Genomic DNA, 22089 nt, shown 5'->3' on the forward strand with positions numbered 1-22089 from the left:
CTACCTCCTTGGCCTTATATGAATTCATTGATTCCAGGGTGGGCCCTCATTATCTTTTGCAAGCATATAAGCCATGTTGTATGCATGGCAAGTGACCATCTTGGCCGCATGGCTGGTGGCCATTTTGGGAACATGGCCGGCAGCCATCTTGAGTGAATAGGTGGAATCCACCTTGAATCAGGCAGGAAGCAAGTCATCTTGTAATATTGAGCAGCGGCCATTTTGTTGCCTGGTCAGCCAGAAGCCATTTTAGGGAGGCCAGTTATGGCTAATGTAGTAAATTCAGATTGTAGTAAATTCAGATTGAGCACTGTTTTGCAAAGTCTTGGGATGACATTATTGAGTGCTCTGGGGGACAAGTAATAATAATGTTGAGTTAATCACATTAGTATTAATACTAATATTAGTTGATGATTTATGTAGTCTATTAGTTGGATGTAGGCTTGGTATGGGGGTCTCCACACCAGCCAAGAGTGGCTTGGGCAATACCTCCCGTGATTAATCTTTTGGCCATTCCATTTCTTACAGGATGGCACCCAAAAAGAACATTGGTGGACCAAATGGCAAGGACCCAGCCAAAAAGACACCAGCTAAGCACCCTCTACCTCCCAGCAGTTCTTCATCGGAGGATGAGGGCATTACAATGGACAACTACAATACTCTTTTAGCTAAGATTAGCGCATTGGAAAAGCAGCTGGGGGTGGCTGCCCTTGCTCCCAGCCTGCAGCCAGCATGTCGGACAAGTAAAAGAGATTTGCTTAATGCCATTCTTTCTTTTGTGTGTGCTATAGATGCTGGTCAAAGTCCCAAGACAATGAGGGGAAGCCCAGTCCAGTGGCTGGAGATCCTCAGGAGGTTCTGCACCCACTCAAGGACCAGCCAGAACCAGTGCAGCTGACCTCATCAGCTCAAACTGCATTACTTGTCACGACCGGTAGGCAGACAATTCCCTTGGTTCCGGTTCAAGGGCAGGTGGTGGAGAATCCCACCACTTCAACAGGTACAAATACAACATTTTTGTGGCCATGGGACCAAAGACAGTCGCAGCAAGAGACTGGCAGCACATCTACACAGGCAGCCACAAGCACATTTAGCAATTCTAGTGTTACAGCCAGTTAGCAGGCAGCCTCACAAATGCCAAACTGCGCCAATAAGGCACTGGCTGAGGAAGCCAACCAGTATTGGGGCACAGCCAAATGCCCCTTGCCAGCAACTCCATCAATGGAGGCAACATCACTGGGTGTCCATCTTTCTCAGAAAACCATAGACAGAATTCTAAAGAATGAGTATATCGATATTTTTCTTTGTTTTTTAGAGAGTTAGAGAAAAAGGAGAAAGATGAGATAGATGATGAATATAAAGAACAGATTAAGAAAAGAAGGGTTGATAAAAACTGGGGGAACTGGCTTGCTTGCTATTTGATTTATGCGGGAGTGATCTCTAACACCCACCCTCATTGGGCTAATGCCCTATTTCAATATTTAAATACCATTTACGTGGCTTACATGAATTTTGCAGGCAAGGCATGGCTTGAATACGATAAGCGTTTTCACTTTGATGCAGCCTGATGCCCTGTGCATTGTTGGGATTTAGTGAATGAGCATTTATGGATCGCCTTAATGACCCCCCACTCGCCCTATTCATGGCAAGAAGGCGGATAGTGGCCACACAATTCATAATTACAGTCGGCCCCGCAACAGCTTTTGCCGAGACAGAAACCTACATGATGGGAGTACGCAGTGCAGGGGGCTTGCTCCTGAAAGAATTGTCGATTTCAGCATGTATGCACTATCTGTTCCAGGGGCCATTCCGCCAAAAATTGCCATAGAGGAAAGCTCACCAGAACTAATCAAAGGGATAACCAATTTACCAAAAAGAACTCAGCCATATCCCCTGTCCCAAAGGGCCCCAGTCAAATTAGGCTCCCCCAATTAAGGGAGTGGTTAGAAGTTTACCCCGACAGGGATGTGGCGCACTACCTACTTAATGGTTTTACACTTTCGCATCCCGGTGGTAGGTCCAAATTCTCCAGTTTTGTCTCCTAATCTAAAATCTTTAATTGGCATGAAAGCAATTGTTAAACAAAAAATTGAAAAGGAGGTCAGGGAAGGCCAAGTGCTAGGCCCTTTTTCAGAGCCCCCCTACTCCACAGCTCAGGGTTTTCCCATTGGGAATTGTGCCAAAAAAGGCTCCAGGGGAGTTTTGCCTCATTCATCACTTGTCATACCCGAAGATCAATGCATTGTGCATTATACTTTTTTTGATGCAGCCATCAGGCGTTGCGGTCAAGCCACAGAGTTGGCAAAATGCAACATTAAGTCTGCATTTTATCTGCTCCTGGTTCATCCTCTTGATTTTGAGTTGCGGGGCTTTCAATTCAATTGTCTTTTTTACATGGACAGAGCCTTACCCATGGCATGAGCTCGGTCTCATGCTCTGCCTTTGAGAAATTCAGTACATTGTTAGAGTGGATCTTAAAAACAAAATCGGGCCTAGCTGGGGTGGTCCATTACCTAGATTATTTCCTTTTCACTGGACATGTGCTTCCATGTTAAGCACATTTAATCAGCTTACTCATCATCTAGGAGTCCCGTTGGCAGAAGAAAAAACTGAAGGTCCAGGCACCAAATTGACATACCTGGGAGTTGAAATCGACACTATTTGCCAGTATTCCAGACTGCCTCTTCAGAAAGTGGCAGACTTGACATTTAGGGTCCAGCTGTTTATTTCATGAAGGAAAGCCACCCTACATGAATTTCAAGAACTTATCGGCCATTTGAACTTTGCATGCAAAGTGGTGGCACCAGGCCATGCCTTTTTGTGCAGATTATGTGATACGATAGCTGGGGTATCACTACTGCACCATCATATTAGAGTTACACACTCCATCAGATCCAATCTGCTTGTGTGGCTGGAATTTTTATCCAAATTTAATGGTGTTTCTTTTTGGAGGTATGACTTGATTTTAGGAGACACCTTTCAAGTCGCCTCAGATGCTGCAGGGTCCTTAGGATTTGGAGTAATTTTTGAAGGTCATTGGTGTGTAAAGGTTTGGCTGCAGCAATGGCATGCAGAACGCATAACTGTGGATCTGACCTTTCTGGAATTTTCCCCCATCTTAGTTGCAGTGATCATTTGGGTTAAAGGTTTTGTCAATGCGACTGTTCATTTTTGGTGTGATAATATGGCCACGGTACAAGTCATTAACACCTTAACATCTAAATCCCCAGGGTAATGGACGCTTTGCACCAATTCATGCTTCATTGCCTGATACACAATATATTATTTCGTGCTTTTCATATTGCCAGGCTAAATAATTCGGTAGCTGATGCTATGTCTCGTATGCAGATGGAACGCTTCAGACAACTAGCGCCAAATGCAGACAGTCCATGCCAGACCATCTCTGGATGGTTGGAAAGAAGAATTAGTGCAGGAAATGGCCATGGCTTTAGCACCCAGCTCCAGGAAAAGTTATATCAGAGCGGTTGCGGATTTTAACGAATTCTGGCAATGTTATCATCTGTCTAACATTCTTTGAGTTCCTTATGAGCACATAGCGCAGTATTGCATTTATTGTATACACTTCGAGGCAACCTATTAGACTGCTGTGCTGAATAACTCCTACAGTCACATTTAGGTGGAATTTCTTTTGTTGTAGTTTGAATCCATTGCTCAATGTCTCAATTTTAAATAGCAGAATATATGCCTGCTCCATCTTAAATATGACATCCTTTCTAATGTTTAAAAATGGGTATCATCTCACCTGTTAACTTTTCATACTCCAGGCTAAACCTACCCAGCTCCCTTAACTACTTCTTTAAAACATGGCTTCTAGACATTTTACCATTTTGGTTGCCCTCCTCTAGTAGATACATTCCTGTGCAAGCAAATACAATAATAATAAAGCACAAATATGATACTAGTTATGCTGGAGAGAAAAATGCTGATCTACCACATCAGATAGCTTAGGAAGTAATTGTTTGCACTCTTATAAATCTTTGTATTACTTCTAACGACATTATTACTAACTTTTCAAAACACCACCCTATCCTTCCCTGGAGAGATAGATTAGATCAGACATAGGCAAACCTTGATCCTCCAGGTGTTTTGGACTTCCAAAAATCCCAGACAGCTTACCGGCTGTTAGGAATTGGGGTAGCTGAAGTCCAAAACACCTGGAGGGACAACGTTTGCCCATGCCTGGATTAGATCCTCCAGATGTCTAACTCAACCCAGAGTGTTGAATCCCTTAGTAATTGATGTTGCAGTCTGGAGCACATGCACACAGATCTACTTCCTTAGTACACAAATATTTTAAAATGGAATATTGCATCAAAAGAAATGGAAGAAAAAGAGCATCTATTATGGTATTGCTTCATTGCTGTTAGAAATCCAACATAAAACTAAAATGCATTTCTTCCCCAGGTATCATTGTGTAGTGACAGTTTTCTAAGAGTTTTTTTTTCCATACCCTAGTAACTACATCTCATTAGACACCATTTACTCAAACCCATATAATATTTTGCTCTATGGTTTCCCTGGAATGAGAATGACATAAGTTTCCCATGCCTTTTTTTGTTCACAATGGAGATCAAGAGTAAGAGCAAGAAAATAATTTTAGATTCCAAAAAAAGGAAGATATTAAATTCACTTTGTTCAGAAGCTGGCTTGTTTCTACTTGCTTTGTCCTCCTGTAGACTCTCTTCAATGACCTTAACTCCTTGTGGGCAGGGAGCAAGGATTCAGGCTAGGCATTATTGCCTTCCTTCATTTCAGGCTCCCACATTCTGCGCTCACTGCTCATGCAGGGATTCAGCTGGAGAACCATGAAACTTCATATTCACATGGCAACCTGAAGCAATTTCTGTCAAAAAGATACCTTTGTTCTGAGATGCCTGATTCTCATGTTAGGAGATGCAACACAAACCGAAGGGATTATTTCCCATAAGAAAACTCAGCATGTACTACTTATTTCATTATGCCTTGTTCCTCTGCGGATGTATGGATTTTACAATTACTTCTCATAAACACTTGGAAGAAAGGATTTCGTATAACTCACACTCCAGGAATTCCCTTTAAGTGCCATCAGTTTAAATGAGATACTGAAGTACCTACCTAAACATCTCTCATTACTACCAAAGGAAGTTGAAAGTAGTTAGTTTTGACTGCATCATGTCCCTTCTTTTTAATAAATTTTGGTAGAAACATTTATGCTGACAAATTGTTTAGCTAGTCAATGGTTCCCAGCCTTTGGACCTTCAGGTGTTTTGGATTTCAGCTCCCACAATTCTTAGCAGCTGGTAAGCTGACTGGAGGATCAAAGGTTGAGAGTCAGAACAATAAGCATTGGTTTCTCTTTACTTTCCCCCCCTCTTAGTCTACAGTTTACCACAACACTGAAATGTTATCTAGTCATTTTAGAATAATAATAGAAGTTTCATATATTTTAAATATTTGTTTTAAATTCTTCATCAGCCAAACATTTCCCCACTTAATTGAAAGTGTCATAAGGTATTAGATATAGAATACCTGTGTTTGTAGAGGTAAAATGCAAACCCTGACAGTATTAGAGCAAAGAAGGGAACCAGGATTGCAGCTGCAACAGAACTGCTGTTTGTACCATAGTAGTGATTGGGGTGATCGGTATCTACACTTAGAGGACCTGAAAAAAAGAGAAAATATTTTTAGGGATATAATTATCCATATATACTGTTGCTCTGACTGAATATAAAAGCATCATAAACACACGAAAGTGACTGAAATGAATAATGTCATTCTGAGCTCTGTCATTCTGGATCATATGATTCTGTTGGGGCAAATGTATTGAAATATGAGGCTGCCTTAAATGAAGTTAATAGCCTCCCTATAACATTGTTGTGCCCCAGGTGGAGGTACTAACTTTTAATTTTGTGCCTTACATATATACTAGCATCCATATAATGTACATGTGTGTGTGTGTGTGTGTGCATGTATGATTAAAAGTTGTGAAATACTCAAATATAACCAGGTTTTCAAAGTTCTGAGATGCCCCTAGGTAGTAATAGAAATGCCTCTTATTCTTTTCTTACAGTTCAAAGAGACACAGAGAACTCAAGGGTGCCAAATTCATTTAAAGGCATATAAGGCAAGTGTAAAAGTTCTTAAAGTTCTTAAAGATGTTCAATCATTGTTGTAGTGTATGTTACCCTATTCACTTGAAACATTTACATGATGTTCTGCTTAGTTGCATCTTGTAGTTTTCTTAGTAAATTGCTGCAAACATTAAGTAATTGAACTAGATACATATTCCTTATTTAAATTTAATGGTAGAATTAAAACTATTGATATTTGATAACTGATAGAGTGCTATAAAATAATCCTTACTTTGCCTTCGGAGCATAAATTTTCCAAAATCTTTTCCATGTATGTCACCTTGATAAGTGAAGATGCCTCTTTCAAGTCCTGATGATACCTAGAAAAAAAAATGAATATATCTAAAAGCCTGAAAACGTTTTTAAAATTCAACTGTTATTGTAATATCAGCATTATCTGCATTTCAAGACTGATGAAAAAATTAAAAAAAAATTAAAATGTAAACAATATACCAACTTTAATATCTGAAAGCTTTGAACTCTGGTTTCCTTGTTTTGTCTCCCACTCTTCTCTTCTCTGCATTACTGCTTTGGCAAGTGCTGAATCGGATATTTTTACTATGACTAGGGAAAAAAAGCACAATGGCTACTGTTTCTACATTCTAACACAATTGTCAAGATCCTGCTCTGGGAAACATGTGAAATTTCCATGGAGGTGGATCTACAATATGTCTGGCCCTCACTTCCTGTTGTGGTCACTTCCCCCATGACATTTAGGGACTAGTGAAGTGTGGACACATAGTGATGATGTCATTCTCCAGCCCCTCCAAAGCTAGAACACTTCTCTGACATCGCCTGCTTTTCACCATCTGCTAATGGCAGTGCAATGAGAAGCACAGGAAAAAGGTGAGTCCTGTGTGGGTTTTGCTCATTGCGTGAGGGACAAATTCTTCCTTTCACAATAACCAAAAACTTCAGACTTGAGTTATACATGTGAACATCAAGGCAAGAATGCTAGTCAATGCTTCCAAATGAGAAAGAGTAAATGATACACTGTTAAGGTCGGTTCTACTAAATGGTAGTTAAACAATTTAACCTTTTTTTTCAATAGTCAGATTAATTATTTTTAAGCTAGTGTACAGGATAAACAATGGTCTCTTTTTTGAGCAAAAATCTGCCTTCAAATGATATCAGAAGAAATAGAGAAATAATATATGTTACATTCTGTTTTAGTATCAATCAAGTCCCATCTACACTGACCACTTAGGAGATTGCTGTAACATGGAGGGGGGAGGGCAAAAGGAAGGGTGACTTGTGGGATTCCCTGTATGGTCGATACCCAGGGCTGATCTGATGTATGACATGCCCCGAAGTATCAGTCAGTGCAGAATTTGTCCTAAGTATTCATGCAAGAAATAGTCACTCTGCCCCTTTAAGATAACTTATCAATCGTTTCTAATCCAATAAATCTTTTATTAGCATATATAACAAGACACTGTAAAATGCAGAATATATTATACAATAGAAAACTTCATGTTTGTCATACATTCAATTTGCAAACTTCATTTAGAAACCTTGCCACTCTGAGGCAGCAGTTAAAATCTTGGAAATTTAAAAGCATTATTACTTTGTCTGGCTCTGGTGTTTCATAAAATCTATAGTTTGCAATAGCAAGCTTGATCTTAGTTCCTGGTAGAGTGGGCAGTAGAGAAGAATATGTGGGTTGAAGTCCAGCTGTCAATAGTTAAAAACCCTCTGAGCTGTAATTTAGGAAACATTAACCTATGTCTGAAACATTTGTTTGTTTATTTATTTATTTAATATGCCGCTCTTCTCCCCCAGGGGGACCCTGATCACCTTAACTCAAGAATCTTTGAGTTGGGGAGACAGGAGACTGTATGCATTTTGGGGACCACGATAATGTCTTTGACAATATCGAGCGGCCACAAAGAAAACCAAAATGGAGAAAAAGAAAAAGAAGAAAGAAAATCCCACATCCAAAAAAACATTGCTGGAAGTGCATTTCTTGTTTTGAAAAAACGTTTGTTGGTTTGTTGGTTTAGATGTCATTTTAAATTATACAGGGAGGTCTAACAAATGTTTAAAAGTGAATGGCCACTCCTGGAAATTTCCAGAACAGGTGTGTGTATGTGTGTGTGTGGGGGGGGGGGGGAGGTGGGGCTATGGGAAACCTAGAGGGACTGAGGGCCACAAAAAAGGAAGGATTAATAAACTTGATGCATTTGTGGTAGAAGAAATTTCTGGATGCTTGTGAGAGTAGAGCAGGAACATTTTTGCAAGTTTTATGTGTGTATCACACAAATATTTTTCCAGATATAACAGTTCAAGTCTTTCTTGAGATTTTCTATGTTCTCTAAGAATGGGACAATTAGCTTTTCATAGAACAGGGATAATCTGGTTTATTAGAGAAGTTACTTTTCTGTTGTTAATGGAGCTGAAATTTCATTGTTTGTATTTTGCTTCCCTTAGTCCCTGGTCCTGAAATGGCCAAGATGGGGAGTGAATTTTGCCTGCATTATCTGTAGGGCAACTACAACTGAAACAAGATCTGATACAAAATGCAGGCCTCTTTTCATTTCTTGCATGATTGTTAACATCATTGCCCAATTACTGCCTGATGTGTTTTCTGCATTTTAGTTGGGTGATAAAGGCCCCACTCCTTTGTAAATTTTGGGTTTTGTTGCATTTTGCATGACCACCATTACTTTATCTGAGGAAGCAGGTTTTAACTTGAAGGACTGCTGAGAATGTGTGTTTGTTGCAATCACAATGTAATGTATGAATTGGCCAATGTTCTATCTTAGTGATGTGAGTGCTGTATTCTATGCATTCAAGCCAATAACATAACCAGAGACACATTCTCATGTCAGGACTACAAATGAGCATTATCCATGACATGATACACAGTACCACTATTATAAATAAGGTTAGATAGCAGAAATATGCAATGAAATATGGACAAGAGTTAAGCAAGATAAACCTTTCCAGAGTAGTAAGTTTACTTACATAACCATCTAATGCCCACTTGTCATTTTGGAGCTTGCTTGTAAAACCATCTCTAGGATTTTTTACTTGATAAATCTTCAAAAGCAAATGGGCTTCTTCTTTCTTGTAGATACCTACACAGGATTTTTTTTTTTAAAAAAAGAAGCATTGTATAATTTCAGATTGTATAAAATATTTGTAATTTCTATGCAAGGTATAAAAGGCTCAGAGTTCATTTGCAATATATATATGCTCTGACATTATCCTTGACACTTCCCTCCTTTCCTTTAGAATTAGTCTGCATTATATATAAACATGGCAGCTTCCTCAAAACACTTACTGCTCTTCAGTTCTACAAAGACTTGAGCTTGCTTCTTAACTTGCAAAAGGTATGCAGAGTTTTAAAATATTATTCAGATAGCTAGATCAGACCTTAAAACCATGTCATTAAAAAAAGCATGTGTATTTTGTTGCTTTGCTTGAAATAACTTGTACTTTGTGGTTGATTGATATTATTACCGCTTTATTAACTCCTGTTTTATTGTCTTACTGCGTTTTATTTTTTGTATATTGTGCAATGTATTTATGCTGTTGTTTTTGTATATTATGATGGTTGGGCCTTGCCCCATATGAGCCGCCCCAAGTCCCCGTGGGGAGATGGTGGTGGGGTATAAATAAAGTTTTTATTATTAGTATTATCATATTATTAAATATAAGTCCCCAAAAACCATAGCCCCTCAATATTTATGACTACAGTACTGCCATATTTTTTCAAGATAAGTAAAATGACACTACATTTTGCCAAACTGTAAAAATATTTTGTAAATAATGAATGAAGCCCTAAATAATAGAAAAATACCAGATACATGAAAAGCGGCAAATATCACAATGATTCATCAATTAGATCCAATAAATTGAAAAATTATCGACCAATTTCTCTTCTAAATATTGAATACAAGATTTTTACCAGCATATTGGCTGACACTAATTTTTTAAAAATGAATTGATTAAAAATATCAAATCACATTTCTACCACAGAGACATATAAAAAAAAGCTTGAGGAATATATTAGATATAACTGAATATTACAAAGCAAACAATAAAAAAGAATTAGCATTTCACTTTATAGACTCAGAAAAAGCATTTGATAATATCAATTGGGATTTATCCTATTACAAGAAATGGATATGGGCTATCAATTTGTAAATACAATAAAATCAATATATACAACCAAAGAAGCAAAAATTATCATAAATGGTCAAGAAGCTAAAAACTTAAAAATTAAGAAAGGAACAAGACAGGGATGTCCTTTTATCCCCATTATTATTTATAATGGCTCTTGAAGTGTTGTTAAATAATTTAAGAGAAGACAAAGAGTTACTGGGAACAAAATCCAAGAGAAAACATGAAGAAATGGCTAATTAAAATAGAAGAATTTGGGAAGTTATCTGGTTTGAAATTAAATAGACCCAAAACAAAACTCCTGACAAAAAAAGAACCAAGAAGAGCTAAACAAAAATACCAGCCTTCAAATAGAGAATAAAATAAAATATCTAGGAATTTAACAGCTAGAAACTCACATCTGTTAAAGATTATCTATGGAGCGAAACAGAAAGAAATTAAAAAGACCTAAACAATTAGAAACATATGAATCTGTCACTATTGCGAATAATTGCTTTAGTAGAAATGAATGTCCTACCAAAAATTTTATACTTGTTCCAGATGATACTAATTTTAAGAAACATGCAGATATTTAAATGATGGAGCAAAAATATAAGAAACACTATCTGACAAGATAAAATGCCAATAATAAACTTTACAGATAAAAAAGAGGTGGCTTGGGTTCACCAGACTCCAGCTATATTATGAGGCATTTGGGTTAAGTTGAATAAAAAAATGGTCGACTCTGAAAAACACAAAAATTCAGACACTGGAAGGATTTAACCTAACACAGAGATGACGTTCATACTTATGGTGTGAAAAAAGAAAGTGGAAAAGAACTTCAGAAATCATTTCATTACGTCGGCTCTTATAATAATTTGGGAAAAGTACAAAAATAGATTATACATGAAGAGTCTGATATGGATCTCACCTTCAGAAGCAGGTCAAAAAAGAGAAATGGGCCAAGACAAATGGTTAATCTATAGTGATTTATTGAAGAAATAGAATGGTAATGTCGTAAAATCACAAGAAATAAAACAGATTAGAATCTATCCTGGTTTCATTACAGACAAAGTTTAGAATATTTTAACCAAGTTAAGAAAATAGATTTCTCAGAAAAAGATACCTTTTGGGATAGGATAATGACAACAGAAAAGAAATTTATACATGTTTAGAATGGTTAACGGAAAAGGAATTTATAAAAGACTGTATGATCAAATGATCAGCTAACGTTGAACATACAATAAAAATAGACAATTGGGAAAAGGTATGGAATCAAAAACTCAAATTTATCTATTCATATGATCTAAAAGAAAATTGGTACAAAATGATGTCCCAATGGTATATTACCCCACAGAAATTGGTGAAATGTTATCCAAGTATTCAAAATAAATGCTGGAAATGTGAGGAACATGAAAGAACCTTCTTCCACATGTGGTGGACATGTAAAATAACCCAAAAAATTGGAAGGAAATTCAAGGAGAAATACAAAAGATGCTAGATATAAACTTACAGTTAAAACTAGAATATTATTTACTGGGAATTATAGATATAGCATTGGGGAAAAACCAAGACAGATTACTGAATTATTTGTTGATGGTGGCTGGAATAAATTATGCTCATGATAGGAGAACAAAAGAAATTCATTCTAAAGAAAAATTGACATCCAAAATATTGGACATAATGTCTATGGACAGTTTAACCCAAATACTGAACAATCACACAGAAGAACAGAAAAACAACAGACTAGAATTTATAAGAGACTATATGAAAAAATAAAATATAAAATTGATAACAGAACTAAACTGAAGAATACAAGAGAAATTGGCCCCAGGAAAGAAAATAAGAAGGGAGAGGGTGTAATAAACTAAAGAATTATATGTAAGTTAGACAATACCACAATGAAGTAGATTGGAAGTACTTCCTTTTTTTCTTTTCTTTTCTCTTGCCTCTTTTCTCTTTCTTACTTTTAAATGACCTACCCCAGATCCCTAGTATTCTTTCTGGCAGTTTTTTTTTAACTCACTTAGATCCCCTGCATATTAGATACCCTTGACTATTCCTAATTCTGACTCTATTTTTTTTCTTTTAATTACAGTAGAGATTCACTTATCCAAGCCTCACTTATCCAAGCCTCTGGATAATCCAAGCCATTTTTGTAGTCAATGTTTTCAATATATCATGATATTTTGGTGCTAAATTCGTAAATACAGTAAATACAACATAACATTACTGCGTATTGAACTATTTTTTTATGTCAAATTTATTGTATAACATGACGTTTTGGTGCTTAATTTGTAAAATCATAAAATAATTTGATATTTAATAGACTTTTCCTTGATCCCTCCTTATTATCCAACATATTCGCTTATCCAACATCCTGCCGGCTCGTTTAGCTTGGATAAGTGAGACTCTACTGTATATTGTATATAAGAAAACTAATAAAAATTATATTTAAAAAAATAGTATCATGACCTCTACCCTGAAAAGCTGGCAATAGCACAAATCTAGAACTTGATTGCCCATAGGTAAAAGGAAGCTCCACTGCTAAGGAATGGATCTAGAACACAACAAGCATGTTAGGAAATAATAAATGAATATAAACATTGTTTAGGCAATTGTCAAGTCATACTGAGCTGCAAAGAACTAGACCATTAACATGTTCTCTAAGATTTTTTCTGGATTTCTAACAATATGAATATTCTTCTGCTGTAATTTTATACTTGCTACATTTTAATACATGAAAACTGCTTCTGAACACATATTAAACGTTGGCCGTATCTGATTACAGTGACCCTACAGCCATTCTCACCTGATAATTTAAGTTGTGTGTTGGATGCTTCGATGAATGTAGCATTCACCTTACTGCTTGTAGCATTGAACCAGTCAACAGTTAGAGTTGCAGGCTGCCTTTTCCCTAGGTGCTCGTAAAAGCCCTTCCACAATGAATTTATAAAAAATACATCTGAAGGAACTGCAGGAAAGATGAACAAACCGGTGAATCACTACATCACTCCAAGCAGAAGCATCTCTGCTTCTCACATTCATTATTCAGTCTGTTATCAGAGTGCCCAAACATTGTTCTATAACAAATGGTAACCTTTGCTATACTGAATTATTAATAACATAAACGATAACAGAGTATATGAAATTCTAGTGAATCTTGATGTCTTGTGACATTTTATGGCTTTATTAGCTGAAGACTGGAGAACATTGTTTTCAATGTCTCTTTTAAGCAGTTTCTTGAAAAAAATGAAAAAAATTACAATAGAGATGTAATTCTTTGTTAAGTTTCTTCTAAGTGATAGAAATTGGTAATTTCATTAATTTTCTTCCTGCTGCAAGACAGTCTTTGGAAACAATGTAATTTTAAAAGGCTATTCACAATTCAGGTTTCATCTGTGAAAATCTTGCACATGGTTGTTTTGTGCACAAAACAGCATTTTCTGCATATAAAATGTCAATTCCTTCACAAAGAATACTGTTTTGTGCACAAAAGAACCACATGAAAATTTCGCTCACAATAAGTCCCAAACTGAAAATGTTCATTAATCCAGGATTCTATGCATTACGGTTTCTCAACACTTGAAAATGTGTTTTTCAACCATTTTAAAAAATATATATTTCCATGTTTTAAAATCCTTATATCTGAATATGTAATTGGCATTGAGAATATGCCTTGGAACAATACAACAATCATCAATTAATTTGAAATACAGTTTATATAGGCAACAAAACACTTATTTTTAATTATTTAGAACAAAAACCAGGCACTGTGGGAGATCCCAAAAACCCCTAGGATCAGGAACCGGAGGCTTCTAGATGCTTTATAACTTCCTATTTGACATATTTAGGATATTATAGATAAATTGTGCTAAACCTGGTCAGTGTTACTGCCTTGATAATGAGGCAAAATTTATTTACTTATTTATTGTTTTCTTTCCTTTCCTATAACGAATTAGAACCATTACATTTTTTTAAAAAAATGAAAGAAAAAGAGAAATTAAGCCCTTGATCTTGGCTAAGAAAAGAAGCTGACCAATGAAGGGGCAATGTATAACTAAACTGCTAGGTTCATAGAACAGAAATCAATAAAAAGGAAAGAAGGGACTAGTTAAAGTTATAAGAGACCATTATTTTGAGTGGATTCATTTCATATCAAACATTATAGAACAATTTTGAACAAGAAAATGAGCATTGTTGTGCAATATAGCACATTATGGAACCATTATAATGCTGTTAGAATAGTATAGGATACTGGCATAGAACTCTGTATAACAGAGATATGGGAGCTGTTTTGAATAGTTTTGAATACATTTATACCATTCGTGTCCATCAGCTTTGCAAGAATCTGCTGTATGCAAGGCAAGCAGGAAATAGAGTTCATCATATTTTAAGTGCTCCTGGTTCCATAAATACATTGCTCTTTGGTTCTGACACATTTTATATAAGGGCGGGGAAACCCTAAGGATTAGCAGCTTCCCCATAATGCTACACTTGTAATTCCAGAATATTAGTGTGCACACATTCATGTTAATCCTATGAAAATAACTAGCAATGCAAATGTTATTATAGAAGAGCTATTTCCTTCCACTTTTCAGAGTTAGTCCAAGGAAACAGCTGAACCTGAGGTTGAAGGCTAAATTGCTGGTTGATGCATTTTAAAATTCTTCTTCACACCAATGTTGAGAAGCTAATGGTATGACATACCAGGCAAGCACAAAAAGTATATGTGCTTGTAGTTGAAAGATCGCCCATAAAATATTTAAGACATTCTAACTCATATTTGATCTTTTTTTTTTAATGGAATGGTTCTGAAAATTGTAAGCTAGAAAGTTAAGATCCACAAAGTACATACTTGGTAAAACACATATATGTTACCACTTTTGTTAATATAGCCCTTGTAACATTAGGGCAGATTTACCTGTTTATACCAGTAAAACTGTCTCTCTAGTTGAGGGAAGTTTGAAAAGATATGTGAGATAGTCCAAAATATGTGTTATATGATAAATAAAGCTTCTGGGCATCTTTTGCATAATAATAGCAATCTGAAACTAATGGGGAATTGGCTGCTAAAAACTTATATCAAGCCTATGTTGCCAGGCGTACAATATCTAGCTTCCTTCACTTTTTCTATATAACTTAAACAGAATTTTCTAACTTAGAGCATACATTAATGACAAAAATATATACGCATAAAGAGTATAAATCTCTTATTATTTAGGTACCTTGAATCACATACTCTTGTTTACACTTTCAAGAATATAATTACTAATGTTGGTGTTAATATAACATATTGCAATGTTACATTCCCTGGAATCCCACTAAATCAATGGGTCTCAAACATATCAGCTATGTATTCAAAGTGGGGTAACAAGAAGATGCTTCACTGGTACATAGAACAAAAGTTTTTCAGTGTGACAGAAATGAAAGCAAAACCTTTGGAACAGCTAGGATACCAGTGGATTAATCTCAAAACAAGTGTTAACACTGTTTCTCAAATTAGTTCATATAGGATCCCAGAAGACAAAATTGTGGGCAGCTGGGAGATGCAGGAAGCACATTTTAAATGTACATTGTTTTATAAAATAAAAAGACAAGTTGCACATTAAACACCAAAGACAGGGAATAGACTTTAAGACTGTGACACAAAGGAAGAAAAAGTTCCCACCCCACTGACTGTATTTTGTATAGGAAAGAAATGATCCACTGTGTTGTCTTGAAAACGTATTGGGAATTTCTTGACACAGAATTCATGGTTTTTACATGTCATATCGATGGGTGTAAAACTTGGGGTTATGTTCTGTTATTATGTTATTTAAAGCCAATTGTATTGTTTAATCTATTTCTGTAAACCGCTCGGAGCCAAATTGGGAGTAGCGGTATACAAGTCCAATAAATAAATAAATAAATAAATATGTTGTGAAGTGGACATTTGTCATTTAACTAGAGGAGCACTGAAATACCAGCAGGCAGAAGTGGCTCAAGATCTTCCCCTCCACTGAGTAGATAGTCCTTGCCAAAACACAGTTGTCTGTGCAATTGGACTCTCATGTAGAGTTCAGATGACACTGCAAGGTATCAGAATGGCAGAAAAGAAGAACATCCCTCTTCTACCACCCTAGTTGCATTTCTTGTCTCAGCTAGAAGTATGCACAGTGAGAGAGAGAGGCCCCATTAAGAGTAGATTCACATATATTTGCCTCTCATGATCATGATTGGATCAGCCCCAGCAGCTGAAGAACTTATGTTTTGGATTACATTTTTAGAATCACACATCTGATGTAACCATTGTCCATGCTGGCTGTTGGTGGGGAATTCTGCAAGTTCTAGCCGGAGAAGTACATTTTCCAAACTATGCTCAAAACACACATTGATTTAAGAAGCAAATCCAAGCTTCCATCCTTTTGATCACCACTATAAATTTCCGTAACAGAAATGCAATTTAAAGCAGAAAGGGATTTCAGATCTTGGGATGCCTACTTTGTGGAATATTATGTATAACTGCATCAATTTAAGCTCTTTCAAAGCATTTCATATATTTTACCATTTTACATTCTTCTGAGCTGTTTTAACTTATTTGTAAAACTATTTTTTTCATTTTTTGTTGTCTGCAAGCAGCCTGAGATCTTATCAAATGAAAAATAAATAGGGCAAAGTAAATCATACCAGACAAACAAATCCAAAATATTGGGTTCAGTCCAAATAACAGTGAGTGATAAGGGAAAAGGGATGGGGATGCTAGTTTGGTCGATTCCTGTGGACCTACACTAGTTTTAGCTATATACCATACTTCCAAAATGTTACAAAAACATTAAAGCTGCCCTGCATGATTATTCTATGCTTACTGGCAAGTAGACAAGTTCAAAGAAGAATCTGAGTAATTTCTCACAGCCTGATGCACAATAATTGTAGAAGAACTGAAACCCTTGGAGGAATCCTATAGATTTCAGTGCTGATGTTATCATTGTGTCTGGCTATGGAGATGCAGCCAGACTTGTCTCTGAACCAGTCTTCTCACAACAAAGCATAGAATGGCTATGCAGATACAATTGGGGATGAGAGGCACTGCAAAGGAAGAAAGGCTCTTCAGTACTTCAAAAAGGGCATCCTAATAGGAAAATGACACCTACATATGTGTGTGGCCCTAAAAGAATTCTGACCCTTTATAGGCCAGAATTCACCAAGGCGCTTACAAATGCATAACCACAGTTTTTAATTCATAAATGATTCATATTCACAATTCCTATGTATTTGCTACTTTAGGGAATATATAAGAATCATGGAAGTTCCCAAATCCCTGCTTCCTGAGCAACAAATAATGCAAGCAATAGGAATCTGAAGGAAGTCAATCAGGAAGTAGAGACTAATCTCTAAGTGATAGGGGAAAAGATCACATTGTGCACAGTAACTGCAAATTTGGTGGTGGTGTGGATTTTGGCTATGCACACCACATAGCTATGCATCTAATAAAGTTACATAGCTATGTAACTTATAGAGAATTCTGGTTATCATCTTAAGAGAACATAGACAAATGTTACATTTTTATTCCGAAAACTGTTCAGAGGTTGCTTGCTGCCTCAAGCAAAGAACATGGAAACATAGAAAGTTGCCTTAAAGTGATTGATAGCATGGTCCATCTAAACAAGGCCTGCACAACTTAAGAGTCGTAAGGGATCAAAATTAAATAGACTAAACTTCTTGGGGCTGCACATAGGTTTTTAGCATCTTACTTTCCAAGTAAAGGTGTAATTAATTCTTATTAGAATTGTTGTTGTGTGACTTCAATTTGTTTCTGACTTAGGGAAACCCTAAAGTGACCCTATCATTGGAATCCAGATCTGGTATTTGGCTTCTTTCTCTTTTTCTCTGTGCTGAGATGCAAAGTGTAGACCCTCCAGTTGGCTTTCTTATTTTTCCTTCCAACATGTTGGCTAGGGGATGGGAGACAGGACGAAGATGCCCTATGTGCCAGGAGCAATGGACAATGCTGCCACTTACTGTTCCTGGTATACAAGGATCCCCCCATCTCTCCATTTCTTCTCTCCAGAGAGAGAGAAACTAGATACAGAACTAGAGTCCAGGACATTCAGCTGGTTTTCCTCTCTCTTTCTGGAGCAGCAGTGGTAAGAGGATGAGGGAGATAAAAGGACACACTGTGTGTCAGGAGCATGGTGCTGGGGTAGTAATGGTGCTGTGTTTTGCTGCTTCATCCTTGTGCAGCCCCCATCCTGCTCTGAGATGTAAGTTGTGCAGGCCTGATATAAACCTATGTTGTGAATTGTGACTGGTAGCAGGTTGCAGGAAGGATTTTCCTTAGCCCTACCTGGCAATCCTTTGTATTATCTTGTGTATCCAATCCAAGTACTAAGTAAGGCTGACCCAGTTTAGCTTCAAAAACTGGGCAAGCTGTTATAGTGACAAGATGGGTTCCCATCCCACACATAATGTGGTAGCACAGTTGAAATTTATTTCAACAATGTTAATAGGGAAGTAGTCCATACTGCATTTGAAAGCAATAGGACTGATTAGTAGGGACAGATCAAGATAATTTAATCAGATTTATGATGAATTTTGCACAATTGAAGGGATTCATCTTGAAGTTGCTAGCTTCCTCATTCAACATAATGGAAGGGCTGATGCTGAACCTGTAAACTTGCCTCTTGAAAGTTAAGCCATTTGTCAAATGAAAACAAAGCAGAGTTTTTTCTTTACCAAAACCATGTAATTAAATTCTGTTTTCATTATAAGGCTCTCTATTATAGTACACTGCCTGATATAATGCAACATTAGCTTCTTATTTCTAATAAGAACACTGTTTTGATATAGATCTTGTTCATACGAGCATTATAAAAGTCACACATGAATACTACTTTATACTGTGAATGGGAAACCATGTATTTCTCTGTGTTGATATGTCTGCCTACCAATCTGAGCATTCCACCTACAAAGAAAACTAATATGTTGTCAGCATATTTTGTGTTTAGTCTATAGAAGAGCACTAAATCTTGTCACCCCCTAAGTATCCAATGGTGCACCTCGAAGGCACTCAGTTACTACCTTTATGAGCAACACCCTTTGATAATGCTACAAAAAAGGGCACTGTGTTAAAGTCTATGTTGCTTTAAGTGTGCTGTTTTATGACAAATTTCAGATACCAGTTTTATTTACTAGTGTTTTATTTTTGATATTATTTTGTTTTAACCTTGGTAATGAAATGATTCAATTCAAGGTTAGAAATAATTTTTTGTGAGAAAGAGTGGGCTGAAAGGAATTTAATGTATTTAGTTCTAAAACTGTTCTCGTATACAAACCTGGAGTTTTAGTTATTGTTTCATTAACTTCTCTCACTCCTTTACCTACAAGTAAAAAGACATATTATCATTTTTATGAACATACTTTTTTTCTATACAGAATGTTGATAAATAATGCTTCAGAGAGGCAATTGTGTGCTCTACAATATGCCTACTGCGTTATAGCAGAAATAACTAAAATCTATATTGCATATTCAAGCAGATATAATTTTGCATACTCATCAGAAAAAATATCTTGGGACTCCTTACAGCTTTTGCATTGCTGTAAACTTGCTAATCAAAAAAATAATTACAGTTTCATTTCCAAATGAAGTAATAATAGTAATAGTTTTATATCGACCGCAGTGCTGTAACAGAGAGCCTTATACAATATTGTATCTTGGTGTGCAAAGTTATATGTAAATAAAGACACATGAAGCCTATAATTTGAGCTAATGATATAATCAGCTCAATTATTGAGCACAATAATAAAATTTTCTAGTACATATCCATTGTAGCCAGACCTTTTGGCAATTACACTATTTAATACAGTGGCACTCAAATCTATAATGTTATACATACACAATTTCTATTCCTTAGTATAGTTTGACCAATCATGTGTATATGCAGCTGTACCTCCTTCCCCAATTGTGTCCAATGGGTCTTAGTTCCTGTTATGTGAATTTGACAGTGGGGAAGATAACTCAATACATTAAAGGAAAGTTGGCAGAAATTCAAGCCTGGTCCCATGTATGAGACAGGCCCATTGCTATAATCTTTTCAGCTCCTATGTAGGAGTGCCACAAATACCTGTTCCTATTCCATTTGTGATGTCTATTATTTGTATTGAAGAATTAAACTATATACCATTGTCATCAGTGCCTGGCCTGAGCTGGAATATAATTGCATTTGTTTTATCACTACTTCTTCATCCATTAATTTTTTAAATAGTCTGAAGCACTATGAGTGAGACTATCCATTGCATGAGTTAAAGCTTTTACTAAGACTACAAACTTGTAGAAATATTGTCCAGACAAATCTGGGATCTCTCCTATTTCCCAATTACTTGAGACCAGTCTCATAAAAAGAGAGTTGTTTGATTTCTTTAAATACTGTGTTCTCTCTATATTCTCCCCAGCTGAGAGCTTGGTCCAGTAACATAAAGGGGATGGTCCCACTTTTAGGGGAAACCAAAATAATAAAACAAGATATTGCTCACTGCATTACAGATATGCAATTTGTGAGGCCTGACCTGTGTGAAGAAAGATTAGATATGCTACATATATTTGAATGTGGTCTTGCGGACTAAACCAGCAGAGTGTCTACTTACTAATATTTGTCATCCAACTGCCCAAATGAACATATTACACTGAATTAGTCTATGTATTTCAAACAGCAACTCTCCCTTTAGTGTTTAATGAAAACAAAATAAAAGTAGGAAAAAAACAAAAACAAATGGGATCTTTATATTTGGCTTTGTTTGGTCTTAATACACATTATACATTAGGGTTATTTAGTAAGAAGGATAAATCTTAAAACATAGCACAAACTCCTTTGTATTAAAACTCATTGCACATTTCTAGTTAATGTCATAGTGTGTTTTATTCTCATTTCTAACTAGTGACAATGCTAAGATCAATCTGTAAGAGGACTTCCTTTGTAAGATTTGTTTGGAGCAGGTTTGCCATTGCTTTCCTCTGAAGTATGACATGTCCAAGGTCTCCCAAAAGTTTTCCATGGTCCAATGGGGATTCAACCCCTGGCCACCAAGGTTGTAATTCAGTGCTTCAACCACTATACCAAACTGGCCCATTTCTAGACACAATGTTAAATGACAAGAAACATAGATTCTTCCCATAGAGGTCAAGCAAATTTATAGTCCTTGACAAATTTGAACAAGGATGTAACTTAATTTTTCTTTTGTTTTTGTTGTTGATTAATGTGAAAAGAAAGAAACATGTAGATTTATATGAAAACCTTGTTTTCTATATAAACCAAAACAAGAAAAAACAATATATATATATATAGTCTTAAAATATTCAAAAATCTCATTTTTTAAACTTTTTTTTAGTTCTACATGCACATTAAACATTAAAAAGACATACATTAAAAAACTTCAAGACCATGACACAAACTGTTTAAGAAATGCACAGTTACAACACATTTTTTCTTTGGCTAATAACTGCTTTAGTTTTTACACAGTTCTTCTCTGTGAAAGGCCCACACAAAGCCACTCATATGACAAGCATGGAGAGTGTTCACCAGACTTGCATGGAAGCTGCAGCAAGCAGTATGAAGAGTTTTGGGCCATCCCTTGGTCTATCTGACCACAGCATGGTGCAAGGCATAATCAAGAAGGAGAGAGACTATGGACATATAGGCTCCCAAAAGGATGTGTTTGGGAATGTGTTTCTTGAAAAGTGATTACAACTAAGCCACAGTTTCAATAAATGGTGACACAGAAGTTTATATACACTATAAAAAGAGAACATATTGATACAACATAACTATAGCTACTGGATAAACTCTTTTAATTTCAGTGACTCCACTCTATAGAA

The 22089-nt window shown here is 36.2% G+C and overlaps 1 protein-coding gene across 3 annotated transcripts in view; it reads right to left on the minus strand.

The window, feature by feature from the left end:
- csmd1 (CUB and Sushi multiple domains 1) overlaps positions 1-22089 on the minus strand; it is a 1478446-nt gene that overhangs the window by 10107 nt on the left and 1446250 nt on the right. For 2 of the 3 annotated variants that reach the window (XM_062969106.1, XM_062969108.1), the window contains 5 exons: positions 19553-19597; positions 13051-13212; positions 9099-9211; positions 6364-6451; positions 5530-5662 (listed from right to left, as the gene is read on the minus strand). In XM_062969106.1, coding sequence (XP_062825176.1) covers positions 5530-5662; positions 6364-6451; positions 9099-9211; positions 13051-13212; positions 19553-19597 — 541 coding nt within the window. The remainder of the gene's footprint in view (positions 1-5529; positions 5663-6363; positions 6452-9098; positions 9212-13050; positions 13213-19552; positions 19598-22089) is intronic. The other variant, XM_062969107.1, reaches the window with a different exon arrangement.

The sequence above is a fragment of the Anolis carolinensis genome, chromosome 1, assembly GCF_035594765.1.
Source record: "Anolis carolinensis isolate JA03-04 chromosome 1, rAnoCar3.1.pri, whole genome shotgun sequence".
Lineage (NCBI taxonomy): Eukaryota > Metazoa > Chordata > Lepidosauria > Squamata > Dactyloidae > Anolis > Anolis carolinensis.